At 48.7% G+C, this 21,732-nt stretch overlaps 1 protein-coding gene across 3 annotated transcripts in view; it reads right to left on the bottom strand.

The window, feature by feature from the left end:
• The window catches only part of LOC106585320 (tetratricopeptide repeat protein 28), a 463,550-nt gene that overhangs the window by 174,360 nt on the left and 267,458 nt on the right, over positions 1-21,732 (bottom strand). For all 3 annotated transcript variants that reach the window (XM_082968562.1, XM_045706964.2, XM_045706965.2), the window contains one exon: positions 431-938. In XM_082968562.1, the coding sequence (XP_082824688.1) occupies positions 431-938 (508 nt within the window). The remainder of the gene's footprint in view (positions 1-430; positions 939-21,732) is intronic.

The raw sequence follows: 21,732 nt of genomic DNA, 5'->3' as shown, positions 1-21,732 counted from the left end.
CTCTTCTGCAGGTCAGTGACCTGGGTAAAACCCCACACTGCCAGGCTGGAGCAAACACACAGCCAACCTCCCTCAACATGCCTGGGACCGCCTTCCTTCTACCATCTACCAGACTAACTTTCTAAAAACAAGGTGGTTCCTCATCCTGTAGGATGGACGGGGCCAAAAGGAGGAACTCACATGCTCATCAGAAAAGGGAAGCCCACAACATGAGGGACTGCGCTGTACATTGACCTCAAATGCCAGGGACAGGCCTAGAGGCCAATCTAAGGGGAAGCATAATAACACTGTACTAAACTAGAAATATTCTTTGTTAGCCATGTTTGAAAATAAACCCAAAAATTAAGTTGTTATAGATAGATATGATGCTATCCCCAGTCGAGTCTCCCAACCCACCCACCACAGACTACCCCTCTGTGTTGTTACGTACCCAGGTTGGAGGAGGCTCTTCCCTCTGCAGCCCTGTCCTTCAGGCCCTCAGCGATGGCCAGCTGCTGTTGGTGGTACTGCTTGGCTCTCTCCAGGTCCTGCATGCAGCGTGCAGCGTGCCCCAGTCCAGCGTACGCCCTCATCTCTATAGGCTGCTCCTCCAGCTCCTGGGCCAGCTCCAGCACATGGGTGTGGTAGGACATGGCCTTGTCAAAGTTACGGTGGTAGTGATAGGCACTGCCCAGGTTGCTGTAGGCACGGGCCTCCTCCCTCTTGCTGGTCAGGGCCTTGGCGATGCCCAGGTGCTGCTCGTGACATTGGACAGCGTTTTCAAAGTCGCCCATGGCAATGTAGACAGCGCCCATGTTGCCCAGCTCTCGTGCCTCCGACAGCTGGTCCTTGGACTGCTTGGCCAGTAGGACACACTGCTTGTGGCTGGCCAGGGCATTAGGGTAGTCCCCGATGGCTGTGTACACATGACCCAGGCTGCTCAGGGCCATAGAGGCTGCCTGGAGGCACAGAGAGAACACAGGCACACAAACATCAGGCAAGTAATTAAGGTCACATAGTAAAAACACTAAAGCTTCGTGAAATTGACCCACATTTAACTGAGTTGGTTGCTTTTGCATCTCAAACACCCTTCTCCATCTCTCAACACCCCTCAACACCCCTCTCCATCCCTAAACATCGTTCTCCATCTCTCAACACCCCTCAACACCCCTCTCCATCCCTAAACATCGTTCTCCATCTCTCAACACCCCTCAACACCCCTCTCCATCCCTAAACATCGTTCTCCATCTCTCAACACCCCTCAACACCCCTCTCCATCCCTAAACACCCTTCTCCATCTCTCAACACCCCTCAACACCCCTCTCCATCCCTAAACATCGTTCTCCATCTCTCAACACCCCTCAACACCCCTCTCCATCCCTAAACACCCTTCTCCATCTCTCAACACCCCTCAACACCCCTCTCCATCCCTAAACACCCTTCTCCATCTCTCAACACCCCTCAACACCCCTCTCCATCCCTAAACATCGTTCTCCATCTCTCAACACCCCTCAACACCCCTCTCCATCCCTAAACACCCTTCTCCATCTCTCAACACCCCTCAACACCCCTCTCCATCCCTAAACATCGTTCTCCATCTCTCAACACCCCTCAACACCCCTCTCCATCCCTAAACATCGTTCTCCATCTCTCAACACCCCTCAACACCCCTCTCCATCCCTAAACACCCTTCTCCATCTCTCAACACCCCTCAACACCCCTCTCCATCCCTAAACATCGTTCTCCATCCCTCAACACACCTATCTTCATTTGACAATACCCCTCAACACACCTATCTTCATTTGGCAACACCCCTCTCCACCCCTTTCTACCCCTAAACTCCCCTCAACTCCCCTCAGCACCCCTCTCCACCCCTACACTCCCCTCTTCATCCCTCAACACCCCTCAACACCCCTCTTCATCCCTCAACACCCCTCAACAACCCTCTTCGTCCCTAAACTCCCCTCAACACCCCTCTCCACCCCTACACTCCCCTCAACACCCCTCTCCATCCCTCAACACCCCTCTTCATCCCTCAACACCCCTCTTTGTCCCTCAACACCCCTCTCCACCCCTCTCCAACCCTCTCCACCCCTCTTCATCCCTCAACACCCATCTCTGTCCCTCAACACCCATCTCTGTCCCTCAACACCCCTCTCTGTCCCTCAACATCCCTCTTCATCCCTCAACACCCCTCTCCATCCCTCAATACCCCTCAACATCCCATTCCCCAAAGTATATAAAAAAATATATATTTGAAGCAATATTGCTTTAGGGACCAAACAACAAACAAAAATGCTTTTCTTCCTTTCTTGTGATCTGGGGGGGGGTAAACCCTGATGCAGATTAGCACAGCGGTAGGCTTGTTTTAAAGCTGACAGTTTGCCCACTGCAATCTGCTTCACGGAGCGCGCCACCACCAATGGAACAAAGAGCCAGTTAATCAGGGGAAGAGGAGAGGGGCTTAGCTTCACTCTTCAGCTGTGGGAGGGAAACATACCCACTGACTGACTGACTGATTCTCCTCCTCTATTCACCACTGGCAACACTTCTCTATCAGGAGGGCTGATGCTGGGAATATATTGTAGCATATTCTTATCTATCGCCTCAACGGGATATTTCTCCTCTCACCCCCATCCACCTGCATAAATATGAGGTGTAATATAAAGTGTAGGGTGTGCAGTAAAGTGGAGTGGTCTGCAGGCCTGACCCCCTAAGTGACGCACTCACTGTAGGCTTATTAGCTGTTTATATAGAGGGTAAACTGCTGGGAATTGGGGAAGGCTGTTTTTGTGTGGACAGATGTTCCATTAATTGCAGAGGAGAGGGCCAGCTAATAACACATCTCCTTCCTGAGGTCTCCCTCTCTCTCTCTCTCTCTCTCTCTCTCTCTCTCTTGCTCTCTCTTTGTGTCTCTGTGTCTATGTGTCTTACAGAACGGGAGGGGACTGGAGCGGGTTGGACGGGGGTCAGGGAAGAGGACAAAAACCCTGACAATTAAAGCCACAACTCTGCTTGACTTTTCTGCCTGCGTAGGAGCCTCTGTGACACAGATGCTTGGGGTTACACTGACAGGGATGCTGGGAGTTACACTGACAGGGATGCTGGGAGTTACACTGACAGGGATGCTGGGAGTTACACTGACAGGGATGCTTGGGGTTGCACTGACAGGGATGCTGGGAGTTACACTGACAGGGATGCTGGGAGTTACACTGACAGGGATGCTGGGAGTTACACTGACAGGGATGCTGGGAGTTACACTGACAGGGATGCTGGGAGTTACACTGACAGGGATGCTGAGAGTTACACTGAGTGCATTTAGAGGTAACAAAGGAAAGGATGAACACAACTCCAGTAATGGATTATTATGAAACACTTTCTGTGTTGTTTTCTGAGCCTTCATTCTGTGTTGATTTCTGAGCCTTCATTCTGTGTTGTTTTCTGAGCCTTCATTCTGTGTTGTTTTCTGAGCCTTCATTCTGTGTTGTTTTCTGAGCCTTCATTCTGTGTTGATTTCTGAGCCTTCATTCTGTGTTGTTTTCTGAGCCTTCATTCTGTGCTGTTTTCTGATCCTTCATTCTGTGCTGTTTTCTGAGCCTTCATTCTGTGCTGTTTTCTGAGCCTTCATTCTGTGCTGTTTTCTGAGCCTTCATTCTGTGCTGTTCTCTGAGCCTTCATTCTGTGCTGTTTTCTGAGCCTTCATTCTGTGTTGATTTCTGAGCCTTCATTCTGTGCTGTTTTCTGAGCCTTCATTCTGTGCTGTTTTCTGATCCTTCATTCTGTGCTGTTTTCTGAGCCTTCATTCTGTGCTGTTCTCTAAGCCTTCATTCTGTGCTGTTTTCTGAGCCTTCATTCTGTGTTGATTTCTGAGCCTTCATTCTGTGCTGTTTTCTGATCCTTCATTCTGTGCTGTTTTCTGAGCCTTCATTCTGTGCTGTTCTCTGAGCCTTCATTCTGTGCTGTTTTCTGAGCCTTCATTCTGTGTTGTTTATCATGAAAAGGCATGTGACTCAACAGTGCCCAGGTTACTATTGTATGTTTATGTCAACACATCTGAAAAAGTAATTACTCATGTATAAATGCCAGGGCACAAGTTAATCCACTTTAGTGTATTACAGAAAAACACTGCGCTTTTAAATCAAGATACAGAATTCCATAAACACTACAAGAAGTAATTTACAGAAGAAATGTGGGGGTAATTCCTGCTCCCACAGAGAGAAAGAGAGAGTTTCACTGCACCTTTGCTCCAAGAACATCTAATGAAAATATTGCATGAATGAATAAAAAATAATGCAGAACCTAAGAAAAAAATCTATACCGTAAAAGACTTTCTCCCACTCCCACTAGCACACAGACGTTGGAACACACATACATATTTTCTCTTTCCCGAACACACGCACACAGCAGTGCTATCTTTCTTGCATTTCACATGACTGCTGATGCCTGGAACCTATTACCTGCCGACATAAGGACTTCCAGCAGTTTGCTGGAGTTTAAAGCCTCGACAAGATATTATACGGGCCCAAGGAGGCAATTACCTCCCGTCACAACTGTTGCTGTTTCATGTTCCCGGATAGCCTATCTAGGGGCTGCTCAATTACATGTGCTGTTTGAAGCTCCGCTTAGCTCAATCTCTTCAACTCCAACTTCCACTCTGTGAGCAGAGAAACCGAGCGGAATCCTCTGCTCTCTATGTGTCTTGGAAAATGAGTGAGGCGAGGACGGAGGGGGAGAGAAAGAGAGAGAAAGAGAGAGAGTGCAACCTCTCTTCACAGTTGAGATGAGTTGTGCTTGTGATCAGTGTCCCTCTAAAGAGAGACTGCAATGCCGCATTTTCTCCCCAGATAGAGAGTTGATGTGAGATAGGGAGGAGCCAGTCTTGCCTGTCACTGTAGAGGTGCTCTGCTAGGCTTGGGGACGGACGGACAGATAGACAGATGCTGGGACCCATTCTACAGCCAGTTGTGACTACAGCCCTCCCTCAACACTGCTCATGTAGACTGACTGAAATCCCCCAGCAGTCCTGGAAGCAAACATCTTCTCGAAACATTTGATTTCTGCAAAGGTGACTTCACTAATTCCATTCCATTTCTTTTCTTCACTTATCTTTCCTCCCTCCCTCTCTTCCCCCCACCTCTCTCATTCCATCTGTGGAGTCAGATCTGATTGTGTTTACAGAGTCCGGCCCTTCTCCGGATGTGTGCTGATTTGATTAATCCAAACGTCAGCCTTTATAAACTGTTGATAAACTGCTGGCTCTTATCAGCAAACACGTTTTGCACAGAGGGTCCCCTAATGAAAGGTAAACTGCTGCAGCCCCCTGAGGGAGGGGCGGGGTGTGTGGGAGCTCAAGAGGGCTGAGATGACATCTTAATCAGAACGGCTTGGCTAAACAACACTATTCCATTTTTAGAACTCAGACAAGTACGGGGTTTCAAAATGCCTGGCTGGCTGCTACTCCAGTGTCAGATGTATCCAGTGAGAGGTGGATGTTAATATTGTACACATTAGAGAAATTGTTTTTTTTTTATAGCACATGATAGAGGTCATCCATAGTCTTTAATGACCCTTTAATGTCATGCTGCAGTAACACTTCTGCTCCTGGTCTGTGTGAATTCTGTGACACTGGGCCCCTAGTGTGTGTGTGTTTTATTTCCTTGCCAGTAACAACCTCCCTCTGCCCCCAGCTGTGCCCTCGATACCATATGTGAATTGATTGCCCCCCATCTATCTTCAGAGCTCGTGCTACTAGGTGACCTAAACAATCTCACACAAATTATCAATGAACCTACCAGGTACAACCCCAAATCCGTAAACACGGGCACCCTCCTAGATATCATCCTAACCAACCTTCCCTCAAAATACACCTCTGCTGTCTTCAACCAGGATCTCAGCGATCACTGCCTCATTGCCTGCATCCGTAATGGGTCTGCGACCAAACGACCACCCCTCATCACTGTCAAACGCTCCCTAAAACACTTCTGCGAGCAGGCCTTTCTAATCGACATGGCCGGGGTATCCTGGAATGACATTGACCTCATCCCGTCAGTAGATGATGCCTGGCTATTCTTTAAAAGTGCCTTCCTCACCATCTTAAATAAGCATGCCCCACTCAAAAAATGTAGAACTAGGAATAGATATAGTCCTTGGTTCACTCCAGACCTGACTGCCCTTGACCAGCACAAAAACATCCTGTGGCGTTCTGCATTAGCATCGAATAGCCCCCGTGATAGGCAACTTTTCAGGGAAGTTAGGAACAAATATACACAGGCAGTTAAAAAAGTTCTGGGACACTGTAAAGTCCATGGAGAGTAAGAGCACCTCCTCCCAGCTGCCCACTGCTCTGAGGCTAGGAAACACTGTTACCACTGATAAATCCACTATAATTGAGAATTTCAATAAGCATTTCTCTACGGCTGGCCATGCTTTCCACCTGGCTATCCCTACCCCGGTCAACTGCCCGGCACCCTCCACAGCAACCCGCCAAAGCCCCCACCATTTCTCCTTCACCCAAATCCAGATAGCTGATGTTCTGAAAGAGCTGCAAAATCTGGACCCATACAAATCAGCCAGGCTAGACAATCTGGACCCTCTCTTTCTAAAATGATCTGCCGAAATTGTTGCAACCCCTATTACTAGCCTGTTCAACCTCTCTTTCGTATCGTCTGAGATTCCCAAAGATTGGAAAGCTGCCGAGGTCATCCCCCTCTTCAAAGGGGGTGACACTCTAGACCCAAACTGCTACAGACCTATATCTATCCTACCCTGTCTTTCTAAGGTCTTCGAAAGCCAAGTTAACAAACAGATTACCGACCTTTCGAATCCCACCGTACCTTCTCCGCTATGCAATCTGGTTTCAGAGCTGGTCATGGGTGCACCTCAGCCACGCTCAAGGTCCTAAATGACATCATAACCGCCATCGATAAGAGACATTACTGTGCAGCCGTATTCATCGACCTGGCCAAGGCTTTCGACTCTGTCAATCACCACATTCTTATTGGCAGACTCGACAGCCTTGGTTTCTCAAATGATTGCCTCGCCTGGTTTAACAACTACTTATCTGATAGAGTTCAGTGTGTCAAATCGGAGGGCCTGTGGCAGTCTCTATGTGTGTGCCACAGGGTTCAATTCTCGGGCCGACTCTCTTCTCTGTATACATCAATGATGTTGCTCTTGCTGCTGGTGATTCTCTGATCCACCTCTACGCAGACAACACCATTCTGTATACTTCTGGGCCCTCTTTGGACACTGTGTTAACTAACCTCCAGACGAGCTTCAATGCCATACAACTCTCCTTCCGTGGCCTCCAACTGCTCTTAAACGCCAGTAAAACTAAATGCATGCTATTCAATCAATCACTGCCCGCACCTGCTCGCCCGTCTAGCATCACTACTATGGACGGCTATGACTTAGAATATGTGGACAACTACAAATACCTGGGTGTCTGGTTAGACTGTAAACTCTCCTTCCAGCTCACATTAAGCATCTCCAATCCAAAATTAAATCTAGAATCGGCTTCCTATATCGCAACAAAGCATCCTTTACTCATGCTGCCAAACATACCCTCGTAAAACTGACCATCCTACCGATCCTCGACTTCGGTGATGTCATCTATAAAATAGCCTCCAACACTCTACTCAACAAACTGGATGCAGTCTATCACAGTGCCATCCGTTTTGTCACCAAAGCCCCATACACTACCCACCATTGCGACCTGTACGCTCTTGTTGGTTGGCCCTCGCTTCATACTCGTCGCCAAACCCACTGGCTACAGGTTATCTACAAGTCTCTGCTAGGTAAAGCCCCGCCTTATCTCAGCTCACTGGTCACCATAGCAGCACCCACTCGTAGCATGCGCTCCAGCAGGAATATCTCACTGGTCACCCCCAAAGCCAATTCCTCCTTTGGTCGTCTTTCCTTCCAGTTCTCTGCTGCCAATGACTGGAACGAATTGCAAAAATCTCTGAAGCTGGAGACTCATATCTCCCTCACTAGCTTTAAGCACCAGCTGTCAGAGCAGCTCACAGATCACTGCACCTGTACATAGCCCATCTGTAAACAGCCCATCTATCTACCTACCTCATCCCCATACTGTATTTATTTATTTATCTTGCTCCTTTGCACCCCAGTATCTCTACTTGCACATTCATCTTCTGCACATCTACCATTCCAGTGTTTAATTGCTATATTGTAATTACTTCGCCACCATGGCCTATTTATTGCCTTAACTCACCTCATTTGCACTCACTGTATATAGACTTTTTGTTTTCTTTTGTTCTACTGTATTATTGACTGTATGTTTGTTTATTCTATGTGTAACTCTGTGTTGTTGTATGTGTTGAACTGCTATGCTTTATCTTGGCCAGGTCGCAGTTTCAAATGAGAACTTGTTCTCAACTAGCCTACCTGGTTAAATAAAGGTGAAAAGAAAACAACAAAAAACCACGCTGCTCTGCTGTGTTTAATGAATGGTTAAACGTTGCTTTTCAGCTGTGACAGGGAGTATACGCCAACCTCTCAGGACCCCAGGACACTGCTAACTACAACCCCAACTGCAACAACCACCATAATCATCTTCACCATCGCCTAGCAGCAGTGCTGATAGGATGGAGGGGGTTTCCATGGGAACCTGAGTGGTTTGATTACAGCCCACGAGGCAGTAGGGGAGAGTCTGCCATTCATGCTACCTCCTCCTGAGCACACACAAATAGGCAAACTAAGGCATGGCCCACTGCACAACCTGCCACCCGCTGCTCAGACTAAACTGTTTCCACAGAGCTCTACCTCTGGAAGCCTCCTGGCTGCCTGTTGCTGTGATGATTAGACTGCTAAGCTGTCTGTGTTTACTGACAGCCATCTTCACTGACACGGTCTCATTCATACCAACAGTAGTACATCCCTGATGACGGCCAACAACAACAATAATAACAACATATTTTACTGACACAACCGGGTCCATTCTACAGCTCTTCCTGTAAAACACACCCAGCAACAGTCAGTAAACATGTGAAAGCACAGCCAAAACAAACTGGTCACTGGTATTTTTGCAATACCCATCACACCATACTGCCGGCCGACAGGTTGGTGCCCATGGTTATGCCCTGGACAATGGCTCCATCAGTTATGAGTAGCCGTGGTAAAAAATGGTTTACTAACTAGGGAATAGGGTGCCATATGGGATGATGAGGACAGTGAATCGCCTGTGTTTCAGAGATAGCAAAGCAGAGAGGGGGACTAGGGGAGGGATGGAGGGAGGTAGGAGGTGTTAGAGGCGTTGGTCCCAGATAGCGTGGACTGAGGGTGGCCTGGGCTGGTCGGAGGAAGACTCTACTCCAGCAGAGTGCTGTTAATGGGATTACGTGTGAGATCCAGAGGAGATGGTAACCACCGCTGATTCCATTACAGAGGAGGTGGGAACAACATCTCTGTCACACTGTCAACATACACACATACAGTGCCTTCAGAAAGTATTCATACCCCTTGACTTATTCCACATTTTGTTGTGTTACAGTCTGAATTCAAAATAGATTAAAAAAATATATAATAATAATATCACCTATCTGCCCATAATACCTCATAACGCCAAAGTAAAAACATGTTTTAAATCATTTTTGCAAATGTATTGAAAATGAAATACAGAAATATCAAATGTATATAAGTATTCACACCCCTGAGTAAATACAGCTGTGAGTCTGTAATAGCTTTTCACACCTATATAGTACAATATTTTCACATTATTCTTTTAAAAATTCTTCAAGCTCTGTCAAGTTGTTGATCATTGCTAGACAACCATCTTCAGGTCTTGCCATAGATTTTCAAGTAGATTTAAATCAAAAATGTAACTGGGCCACTCAGGAACATTCAATGTCGTCTTGGTAAGCAACTCCAGTGTATATTTGGCCTTGTGTTTTAGGTTATTGTCCTGCTGAAAGGTGAATTTGTCTCCCAGTGTCTGCTGGAAAGCAGAATGAAATTCAGGCTACACAACAAAATGTGGAAAAAGTCATGGGGTGTGGACACTTTCTGAAGGCTCTGCACGCACGCACGCACGCACGCACGCACGCACGCACGCACGCACGCACGCACGCACGCACGCACGCACGCACGCACGCACGCACGCACGCACGCACGCACGCACGCACGCACGCACGCACGCACGCACGCACGCACGCACGCACGCACGCACGCACGCACGCACGCACGCACGCACGCACGCACGCACGCACGCACGCACGCACGCACACACACACACACACACACACACACACACACACACACACACACACACACACACACACACACACACACACACACACACACACACACACACCTATGCAGCTAATTAAGTGGCTGTGTAGAAGGAAGGTGAAAAGGAGTATGCTCAAGTGTTTCTCTTAATGAGATGGGAACCAGTCAGAAGAAACAGGCTGAGAACAGAACAGTATCCAGGCAGGCAGCGCCAGGAGCCTGCTACATAGAGGAGAGGAGAGGAGAGGAGAGGAGAGGAGAGGAGAGGAGAGGAGAGGAGAGGAGAGGAGAGGAGAGGAGAGGGAGAGGAGAGGAGAGGAGAGGAGAGGAGAGGAGGAGGGAGAGGAGGAGGGAGAGGAGAGGAGAGGAGGGGGCTAGAAAACGGGGGTAGATAAAAGGCTAGAGGGGTTTGTGTTTGAAGGATGAGAGAAGAGAACGCTGGAGACATCCCAGGGGTGAGGATGTCTCCAGATCTGAATTCACCTGCAGTGATGCATTCTGACAACAAAGGAAACATCTCAACTGGAATAAACAAGGAGAGGGAGCCGCAAGGCTGATAGAGGGTGAGGAGAAGAAGGAGAGAGAGAGAAGGAGAGAGAGGGGAGAGAGAGGGAGGGAGAGAGAAAGAGAGGCTGATGATACCCATGTAATGGTAAAATATTCAGAAGGCTTTATGAGTATCAACTCCAATCCCCGCCTCGCTCTCTCTCTCTCTCTCTACATCTCTCTCTCTCTCTCTCTACATCTCTCTCTCTCTACATCTCTCTCTCTACATCTTTCTCTCTACAGCTCTCTCTCTCTACATCTCTTTCTCTCTAAATCTCTCTTTCTCTCTCTACATCTCTCTCTCTTTCGCTCTCTCTCTTTCTCCCTCTCTACATCTCTCTATCTCTCTCTACATCTCTCTCTCTCTCTACACATCTCTCTCTCTCTCTACACATCTCTCTCTCTCGCCCTCTCTCTCTCCATCTCTCTCTACATCTACATCTCTCTGTGTGTTTGCACACTGGTATGGATCCTCTGGGTGCCACCATTATATCAGCCAAATGACTGCCTCTCTGCCATATCAAAACCTTCTGCTTTTTAAGCAGGCAGTAAGCTGTGCTCTGCCAAGCGGGGGCACATACAGCTGTGACTGACTGCACCCTCTCTCTCACCACACACAGCAGTGTGCAGCTCTCTGTGGGGGGCAATTCTCACAGTGGGCAATAAACCAAGCACGGTCCATGTAAGTTACCCTCATTATGGCATTTGCTAGACAAAATAAATATACATTTGTCCACGTTTGCTACCACCCTCATAACAAAAACCAGTTTCGATTTTTTTTCACATACTATTATCTCACTATTATTATCATCATCATGGTCATCTTCAGGGCTGGGGTCGATCCCATTTTAATTCAGGAAGTGAATCAAAATAAAAATCCCACTTGTTCCAGCAGCATTACCTGTGTGACCTCCAGGCATCAGATACATGAAGCCAGTGGGCTGGGAGCCTCCCCAGGACACACACAGAAAGGATTGATTAATCACAAAGGTCAGTGCATGGGTAAGGACACTCGTGACAGCATCTCCACTTTCACACTGGCGAGACATAGAGACGCGTGCATGCATGCACACACACAAACACTCACACACACATACAGGCAGTAACATTCATACACACACACACACACACACACACACACACACACACACACACACACACACACACACACACACACACACACACACACACACACACACACACACACACACACACACACACACACACACACACACAACACACACACACACACACACACACACACACACACACACACACACACACACACACACACACACACACAGGCAGTAACATTCACACAAACACAGGGACTCACAAGCCTGCTGTGTACACACACACTCTTTCAATAGTTTCCTACATGCTCTGCCCTGGCGAGCTGGAATGCCCATTTATTTTCCTGAAATGTGGGTAGCCTTGTGCAATTGTGCCAAGCAAATGGGGGATCATTTGTGGTCACACAAGAGTCAGTCCCAGAATATACTGTATTCACTCACACAACACACATTCACATACAGACACATACTGTACACACATAGTAACACACAAACATACGTGTCCCAGCCGACTACAGGCCCTTAGTAGGCCGCTTCATAGCTGTGTGTCTGTCTGTGTGAGTGTGTCTGTGTGAGTGTGTGTGTGTGATGAGTGTCTGTGGCAGAAAGTCCAGGGTGGCCAACAGGCACTGGAGAGGAAGAAATGTGAGAGGTGAAGAGTACAATTGTCCTTGACAGTCTCTACTGGTGTTGCTGGAAAATCTGACTGTGCCCCTCGAGTAGTGTAGGGTTGATATTTCAAGCTAATCCTCTGATAATTCGCTAGACAAAACAAGAGGAAGGGGTTGTTGGAAATTGCAGAGTGCTGGGTGAGGAAGTGAGAGAGGGTGGGAGAGGGTAGAAGAGAAGCACCTCCATATTCCCCCTACCTCCCCTCCTTTATCTCAGTCCTCTCAGGGCAGGATGGCAACATTGTTCAACTGCAAGCGGAAGCCCTGTGTGACTGTAACCTCTGGTTGAACAGGAACGATACGGTGGGCACATCGGGGAAGCTAAGTGGCCCGAATTGAGAGCATGCTAGATACCTACTAGCTAGTTCTCCACCCATGCTAGATACCTCCTAGCTAGCTCTCCCACCCATGCTAGATACCTCCTAGCTAGCTCTCCCACCCATGATAGATACCTCCTAGCTAGCTCTCCCACCCATGCTAGATACCTCCTAGCTAGCTCTCCCACCCATGCTAGATACCTCCTAGCTAGCTCTCCCACCCATGCTAGATATCTCCTAGCTAGCTCTCCCACCCATGCTAGATACCTCCTAGCTAGCTCTCCCACCCATGCTAGATACCTCCTAGCTAGTTCTCCCACCCATGCTAGATACCTCCTAGCTAGTTCTCCCACCCATGATAGATACATCCTAGCTAGCTCTCCCACCCATGCTAGATACATCCTAGCTAGCTCTCCCACCCATGCTAGATATCTCCTAGCTAGCTCTCCCACCCATGCTAGATACCTCCTAGCTAGCTCTCCCACTCATGCTAGATACCTCCTAGCTAGCTCTCCCACTCATGCTAGATACCTCCTAGCTAGCTCTCCCACCCATGCTAGATACCTCCTAGCTAGCTCTCCCACTCATGCTAGATACCTCCTAGCTAGCTCTCCCGCCCATGCTAGATACATCCTAGCTAGCTCTCCCACCCATGCTAGATATCTCCTAGCTAGCTCTCCCACCCATGCTAGATACCTCCTAGCTAGCTCTCCCACTCATGCTAGATACCTCCTAGCTAGCTCTCCCACCCATGATAGATACCTCCTAGCTAGCTCTCCCACCCATGATAGATACCTCCTAGCTAGCTCTCCCACCCATGCTAGATACCTCCTAGCTAGCTCTCCCACTCATGCTAGATACCTCCTAGCTAGCTCGCAGAGAAAAGCTCATCTGCTGCCCTGCTGTTTGTTCTTTTGGTGAATGATAATGTCCATGGTGTAATGGGATAGCTGGGTAATGTCTGCAGATCGGTGAAGAGAGCTGACGTTGTCATGGAGGGGGAAGGGGACATGGCTGGGCACTTAGAATTCTATTTGAAATCCAGCACACAAGGAAGGATAACCAATCTCTGACTGCACAAAGCAAAGTCAATACAATCATTTCTGGTGAACAGGGGTCATACTTGGTAAATTACACTGCTTTTTTATTCAGTAACATCGTTTTTGCGGTAAACATTTAAGGCCTTTTAACTAAGCATCTATCTACCAAATGTAGCTTGGACAGATACGATATTGTGCTGTGATGTGTACATTAGCTGAATCCTTGCTTTAACACTGATGGGGTTTAACTTGAACGGCAGGGGTGACATGGATAAATGTGGTCAGCAAAGGCTACGCTTATCCAAACCCTCCTACCAGCCCTCATGCAAAAGCGAGAGAGAGAGAAGTTCAGTTCACTCAGGATTCCCGGTGAGTAGTGGAAAGAGGAGGACTATACAACACATAACGGCAGCTATAAGGGTAGGTAAGGGGGCTGAAACAGTTGATATAAAACAGAATTTACCACATCCATCCATTAAAAGCTAATTAGCAGTTGCTATGGCTGCGTGCCGGGTCTGAAGACAGAACAAGGAATTATATTTAGCATCCAGGGCCTCAGCCTGCATCTAAAAGCATCCAGGAAACCAGTCCAAGGACGTCACACTACCGGGTTTCTCAAGGGCATTACAGAAACCATGGTGATCATACTAGGTCTGGAAAGTATTACCTGTCACCCAATACGGTAGGACAAAGCAAGACTAACATACACAACTACAGAATAGACCTCCATTACAAAAAAGGGTACAGACTACAGAGAGAATGACAATTAGAGAGTTTGAAAGAAACGGAGAACAAGATAGAGAGGAGAGAAATAGAGACAAAGGGGGAGATGAGAGAGGCATAGATGTAAGTCAGATGTGAAGGCACTGATCAATATGTCCTGTAGCCTAGTGCTGCCTAGTGCCCACTGCTGAGAGAGAGAGCAGACAGACAGACAGACAGACAGACAGACAGACAGACAGACAGACAGACAGACAGACAGACAGACAGACAGACAGACAGACAGACAGACAGACAGACAGACAGACAGACAGACAGACAGACAGACAGACAGACAGACAGACAGACAGACAGACAGAGGAATGAAGATTGACGGGCCCACAGGTACATTCATACACCGGCTCTTATTCTGCCCCAGTCTCTGAGATACATGAGTGAGAGCTTTAATGCAGCTCTCTGAAATCCATCCACAATAACAAACTCCTCAAGTTTAATATGTTCAGACAGACACTCAGACCCAATCAGATCTCAGTGAAATTGTGAGAGGCACCACTCCTTAAGATTCATTTGTTTTAACTTAGTTTTTCCATGGTGACTTGAGGGGTGAGGTCGAGGGAGAGCTAGAGTGTGTCTGGAGCCAGGTAGACGGGCGAGAGAGAGGGAGGGGGGAGAGAGAAAGAGAATGGGGGGGGGGGGTGGGGGGTGGAGAGAGGGGGGCAAGAGGGAGGGAAAGGGGGGGAGACTATTTGCACATTGTTACAACACTGTATACAGACATAATATGACATTTGAAATGTCTTTATTCTTTTGGAAATGTTGTGTGTGTAATGTTTACTGTTCATTTTTGTATTGTTTATTTCACATTTGTTTATTATCTATTTCACTTGCTTTAGCAATGTAAACATATGCTTCCCATGTCAATAAAGCCCCTGAAATTGAAAGTGAGAGAGAGAGAGAGAGAGAGAGAGAGAGAGAGAGAGAGAGGGCAACCAGTGAAGAACAAACACCATTGTAAATAGAACCCATATTTATGTTAATTTATTTTCCCTTTTGTACTTTAACTATTTGCACATAGTTACAACACTGTATATAGCCATAATATGACATTTTAAATGCCTCTATTCCTTTGGAACTTTGTGAGTCAGCTAGAAGTGCAATGTTCACTGTTCATTTTTTATTGTTTATTTCACTTTTGTTTATTATCTATTTCATTTGCTTTGGCAATGTAATCATATGTTTCCCATGCCAATAAAGCCCTTTGAATTGAATTGAGAGAGAGGGGGGAGAGAGCAAGAGGAGGGAGAGAGCGAGAGAGAGTGGAGGGACATGAGAGATGGTGCAGCTCTGGATAAATGATGAGGAGAGAAGGAAAGGTTGTTTACAGTAAATGCAACCAAATCCATCTCTCGTCTTCTCCTGTCCTGTCTTCTTCTTTCTCTCCTCTGTGATATCTAAAAAAGCACTTTATCTAGGCCTAAGGAAACAGAGTGTGTGCGTGGCTGAAGGGAGGTTTAAATGCGCTGGGGCCTCTTTCCTCCTCGGACTCACTTGGTCCCAGCTCAATCAGCCGCAGAGAGCTGGGCGTGGAGGGGGGCTGAGGTCTCTGATGGTTAAGGAAATAGATTGGTGACAGGTAAGGGTACAAGCTGCAAATTCCCTTTCTACCTCTAAGATACAAGGCCCTTGTAAAAACGCCTATTTTTCATATCCAGATGTGTCCGTCTCAGAGTTAACATGGCACTTCTGCTTACCAGTCCTTCTCTATTATCCTTAGCACCTCACATCCAGCCTCAGAGCACAGCACCCATCACACAGCAGCCTCAGTCAGAACCCCCTCTGATAAACCTCAGCTACAAGTCAAAAGCCAAACTCCAACATGTCTAACACTGACTCTGGCCGTGCTCTCTCTGAAGCGTTGGGTAAATAAATCCCCAATGACATGCAGTGGAGAGAGAGAGAGAGAGAGACATGGCTGTGGCTGGGCTCAGCAGACAGACAAACAAACAAACAGACAGACAGACAGACAGACAGACAGACAGACAGACAGACAGACAGACAGACAGACAGACAGACAGACAGACAGACAGACAGACAGACAGACAGACAGACAGACAGACAGACAGACAGACAGACGAGCCGTTTAAATCCCCTCTCCCTCTGTGCCTTTATTCCCCAGATGTAATTACGGGCCTGGCGAGGCCTGGTTATCAGGCAGGCTGAGGCTGTAGAGACAGCCCAGAGCCCAGAGCCCAGAGCCCTGCAGCACACTGTCTGTCTCAGTGGGAGTAGGGGACAGGAAGCTACAGGGACATCTTCAACACCACGCCACCTGCCTGTTCAATGGCCTCTCAGCCACACCAGGTTAACCCAATACTTTCGGTGCTGCAGGGGCTCAGTGAGCCGACGCCACTGGTCACACAGATCAAGGAGGAAAGAGGATCTCAGCACTGGGCTGTACTATCAGACAGCTTCCAAGGAACAGAAACACCACCAGCTGCTCACAGGAGGCAGATTTAAGAGCTAAACAAGACGTGTGCGAGGGGAGCATGGTGTGGTACGCTTCCCCAGTAGTCAGCTATAGGCTAGGGGAACAATCCCAGAAGGAATCCCAGCAACATTCCATTCACATGCAACACACATCTCCTTCCTGACTGGGGGGTCCAGATTAGTGAGGAAATAGGAGGGGCTGGGTGGGGGGAGAGATGAAACACAAAAATCGTTTAATTTGCTTTTTGCTGCCAAATTTTCCTGGGGCGGTGCAACTGGAGTGACATCGGTGTGTTTCATTCATCACAGAGTGCAGAAAAAAGAGGAAAGACACAGAAGATGAAAGAGAGCCGACGATAATGGCAGAGGAGAGATCTATCTGTGGGGACGGGGAGGCAAGCAGCAGGTTGTGGGGTGGGGGCAGGGTGGGGGGATAAACGGTGCTCTTAAGCAGACAGGGCGCTTACGAGTAGCGGGCTCCAGCTGTGAGCGTGCACCACAAGGCTCTGATTGACAGGGAGGGTAAACGGCTGCTAGCGGGGGGCTCTGATTGTATTTCTACCTTGCGGTCCCCGCCCCTGGCCCCTGGCAGAGAGAGCCACAGCCTGTCCTAAGGGGTGGGGGATTGATTGCCCTTACAGCCCTTCAGACACAAATTTAGTTGGGCAACTTGGGCAACCACCCCAGGACTAGAGCAACACTGTCAGTTAGAACTGCTATAGGCTCCTAAACACCCCAGGACTAGAGCAACACTGTCAGTTAGAACTGCTATAGGCTCCTAAACACCCCAGGACTAGAGCAACACTGTGAGTTAGAACTGCTATAGGCTCCTAAACACCCCAGGACTAGAGCAACACTGTGAGTTAGAACTGCTATAGGCTCCTAAACACCCCAGGACTAGAGCAACACTGTGAGTTAGAACTGCTATAGGCTCCTAAACACCCCAGGACTAGAGCAACACTGTGAGTTAGAACTGCTATAGGCTCCTAAACACCCCAGGACTAGAGCAACACTGTCAGTTAGAACTGCTATAGGCTCCTAAACACCCCAGGACTAGAGCAACACTGTGAGTTAGAACTGCTATAGGCTCCTAAACACCCCAGGACTAGAGCAACACTGTCAGTTAGAACTGCTATAGGCTCCTAAACACCCCAGGACTAGAGCAACACTGTGAGTTAGAACTGCTATAGGCTCCTAAACACCCCAGGACTAGAGCAACACTGTGAGTTAGAACTGCTATAGGCTCCTAAACACCCCAGGACTAGAGCAACACTGTCAGTTAGAACTGCTATAGGCTCCTAAACACCCCAGGACTAGAGCAACACTGTGAGTTAGAACTGCTATAGGCTCCTAAACACCCCAGTGTCCCCATAGACACAGCTACACCGCTCACACAATAGCACTCAGAGAGAGACACACAGAGAGGGTGGGAGAACAGAGAGAGAGAGAGACAGAGAGAGACAGACAGACAGAGAGAGAGAGAGAGACAGAGAGAGAGAGAGAGAGAGACAGAAAGAGAGAGAGACAGAGAGAGAGAGAGAAAAGGGGAGAAAAAGAGTGACAGAAAGGGTTTGGAGAGAGAGAGGGAGACGGAGAGCGTGGAGAGAAAGAGAGGGGGATATGTTTACCAAACAGTCTGCAGGGACGGTGTTGGAATTTAAAGGCCTGATTTTTCTGGAATGCTTGTTGTGTTCAGGTCACGCAATGTAAGCAGAGGGATTTGCCAGTGTAGGAGGAACACTTGGCTGTGCTTACCTCTCCCCCTCTACTCTCAGTTCAGCTCTGCTTAGTGAAGGGTCTGCTGTCTGGGAGGAGTAGGGGGAGCGCTGGGATTGGGAGAACCTTGTTGAGTTTTTTCACCACTCTGCACTGGAAGTGTCTGTGTGTTTCAACGATGAGAGACCTAAAGCCCTGTTTTAATTTACTTCACCCATTCCAGGGTGAATATGATGGAGAAAACACTACTCTTGTTTCGCTGACTATATGGATGTTTGCGTGTCAGATTGGCTTCTTGACGTTCGAGTGAGAGCAGAGTACAAATCAGAGCCATGCCCAAGGAGTGACAGTCACAACCCTAGACGAGAGGATGGTTGGAGAGGAACAAAGAGAAGGAGAGAGAAGGGGAGGAGGACGGAGAAAGGATGGGAGACAGGGAGAGGTGGGCGGAGGGAGGGAGGGAGGGCTAGCAGTGCAGCCGAGCCAACACCAACATCTAGTACATGAGTCATACCACATCTGGCTGGCCCAGCACCAGGCTGAGGTGGACTGGAACTAGAGCCCAATCCCAGGGTAGCACTATGCTGAGATGGGATCCTTCTTTTGTCTGCAAATATTTGAACAGAGTTGCTCTCGGTGAGCTGGTAGAAGAGGCTAAGTACAGTAGAACTGCACAGAAACAGACACCCAGGGATCAGTGGACTACTATTTGTGTTTTGTGGTGTTTACAGAGAAATACTGCATTACATACACGTAACCACAGCACACCTGTTGTACAGCAGCTTGACAACCTGCACATGCTGGTGAAATATACAGCTACTTACATTCTGCCTCTCAAGACACTCCAGGACTCCAACACTGCAGAGATAATAACCAGGAAATGGTTTCACTCGCATAACTCCTTTCAACACACATGCGCGCACGCACACACACACACACACACGCATATAAAGATGACACAGAAAAAGCCATCTTTTGTCTGCTGAGCGCTGATGAAAAGCTACCCACTGAGAACTTCAATCACTTGTGAAAATGAGTTGGAGATGTGCTGAACCCCCGGCAGTGTCATTAGGCATGTCTGTCACTCTGCTGGGGCGCTGGGGGAGCAGCCGTTGGCCTCCTCTCTGTCTCTCCTCCACTCAGCCTCCTCTCTGTCTCTCCTCCGCTCTCCTCCCCTCAGCCTCCTCTCTGTCTCTCCTCCACTCTCCTCCCCTCAGCCTCCTCTCTGTCTCTCCTCCGCTCTCCTCCCCTCAGCCTCCTCTCTGTCTCTCTGCTTCTCTCCTCCTCTCAGCCTCCTCTCTGTCTCTCCTCCACTCTCCTCCCCTCAGCCTCCTCTCTGTCTCTCCTCCACTCAGCCTCCTCTCTGTCTCTCTCCTCCACTCTCCTCCCCTCAGCCTTCTCTCTGTCTCTCCTCCACTCTCCTCCTCTCAGCCTCCTCTCTGTCTCTCCTCCACTCTCCTCCTCTCAGCCTCCTCTCTGTCTCTCTCCTCCGCTCTCCTCCCCTCAGCCTCCTCTCTGTCTCTCTCCTCCACTCTCCTCCTCTCAGCCTCCTCTCTGTCTCTCCTCCACTCTCCTCCTCTCAGCCTCCTCTCTGTCTCTCCTCCGCTCTCCTCCTCTCAGTCTCTCTCCTCCTCTCTCCTTCTCTCTGTCTCCTCTCTGTCTCTCTGCCTCTCTCCTCCCCTCAGCCTCCTCTCTGTCTCTCTCCTCCTCTCTCCTTCTCTCTGTCTCCTCTCTGTCTCTCTGCCTTTCTCCTCCTCTCAGCCTCCTCTCTGTCTCTCTGCCTCTCTCCTCCTCTCAGCCTCCTCTCTGTCTCTCTCCTCCTCTCTCCTTCTCTCTGTCTCTCTGCTTCTCTCCTCCTCTCAGCCTCCTCTCTGTCTCTCTCCTCCTCTCTCCTTCTCTCTGTCTCCTCTCTGTCTCTCTGCCTCTCTCCTCCTCTCAGCCTCCTCTCTGTCTCTCTGCCTCTCTCCTCACAGCCTCCTCTCTGTCTCTCTGCCTCTCTCCTCCTCTCTGTCTCTCTGCTTCGCTCCTCCTCTCTGTCTCCCCTCTGTCTCCTTTATGCCTCTCCACCTGCCAAGGCCTTCCTTGGGGGGACCAGGGGGAGGACCTAGGGGGGGGGCAGGGGGAGGAGCTACGGGAGCCAGGGGGAGGCGCCTCATGCGCTGGATTCTACTCTGCTACTGGAATAATTAAATGAAATCAAATCCTAATGAAGCTGTATGAGGGGTGGTGTGTATGTAGAGTACATAACCCCCCTGAAGGCTCATCCATTCAGACAGACAGCATGCATATTCAGTGATATGCATATTCACTGTGATATTATGCATATGATGTTGCCACACATGCATGCACGCAAGTGCGCACACTCACGCATACACACACCCTGGTGTAAGCCCCAGAGTGCCATCAGGAAATGGAGAGAGGGAGAGAGGCTGATGAGATTGGCCTCTGTGGAGCCAGTGTTTTTCTCATCATTAACTCTTCAGAGGATCATACAACCTAATCACACTAAGCCTCTCTGAAAGACAATGAAGTCAAAGACGTGCCCGTGCACATATCCATAGAGGAATCACACACACATACAATTACACACATCCCTTATTGATGTCACGTGTTAAATCCTTCAGACGAGTCCCGTAGAGAAAACAGAGAAGACCATTGTGTTGTTGAGTCTCCCCTTTCCATAGTGGGGTCATATTAGCGTGTAGCTCAAACGGACGCTACAGACAGAAGTTGGCACATCAGCGATACCAACTTCAGACGAGTCCTGTGTCACTTGTGGGGTTCGTAGAGCAAAACGGAGAACTCCATCGTTCTCTAGCCGGCAGGTAGGCTAGTGGTTAGAGCGTTGGGCCAGTAACCGAAAGGTTGCAAGATTGATTCCCCAAGCTGACAAGGTAAAAATCTGTCGTTCTGTCCCTGAACAAGGCAGTTAAAC

The sequence above is a fragment of the Salmo salar genome, chromosome 24 (genome assembly GCF_965601325.2).
Source record: "Salmo salar chromosome 24, fSalSal1, whole genome shotgun sequence".
In the NCBI taxonomy this organism is placed as follows: Eukaryota; Metazoa; Chordata; class Actinopteri; order Salmoniformes; family Salmonidae; genus Salmo; species Salmo salar.
Note: the sequence above shows the minus strand (reverse complement) of the source record. Positions and strands in the feature narration are given on the sequence as shown.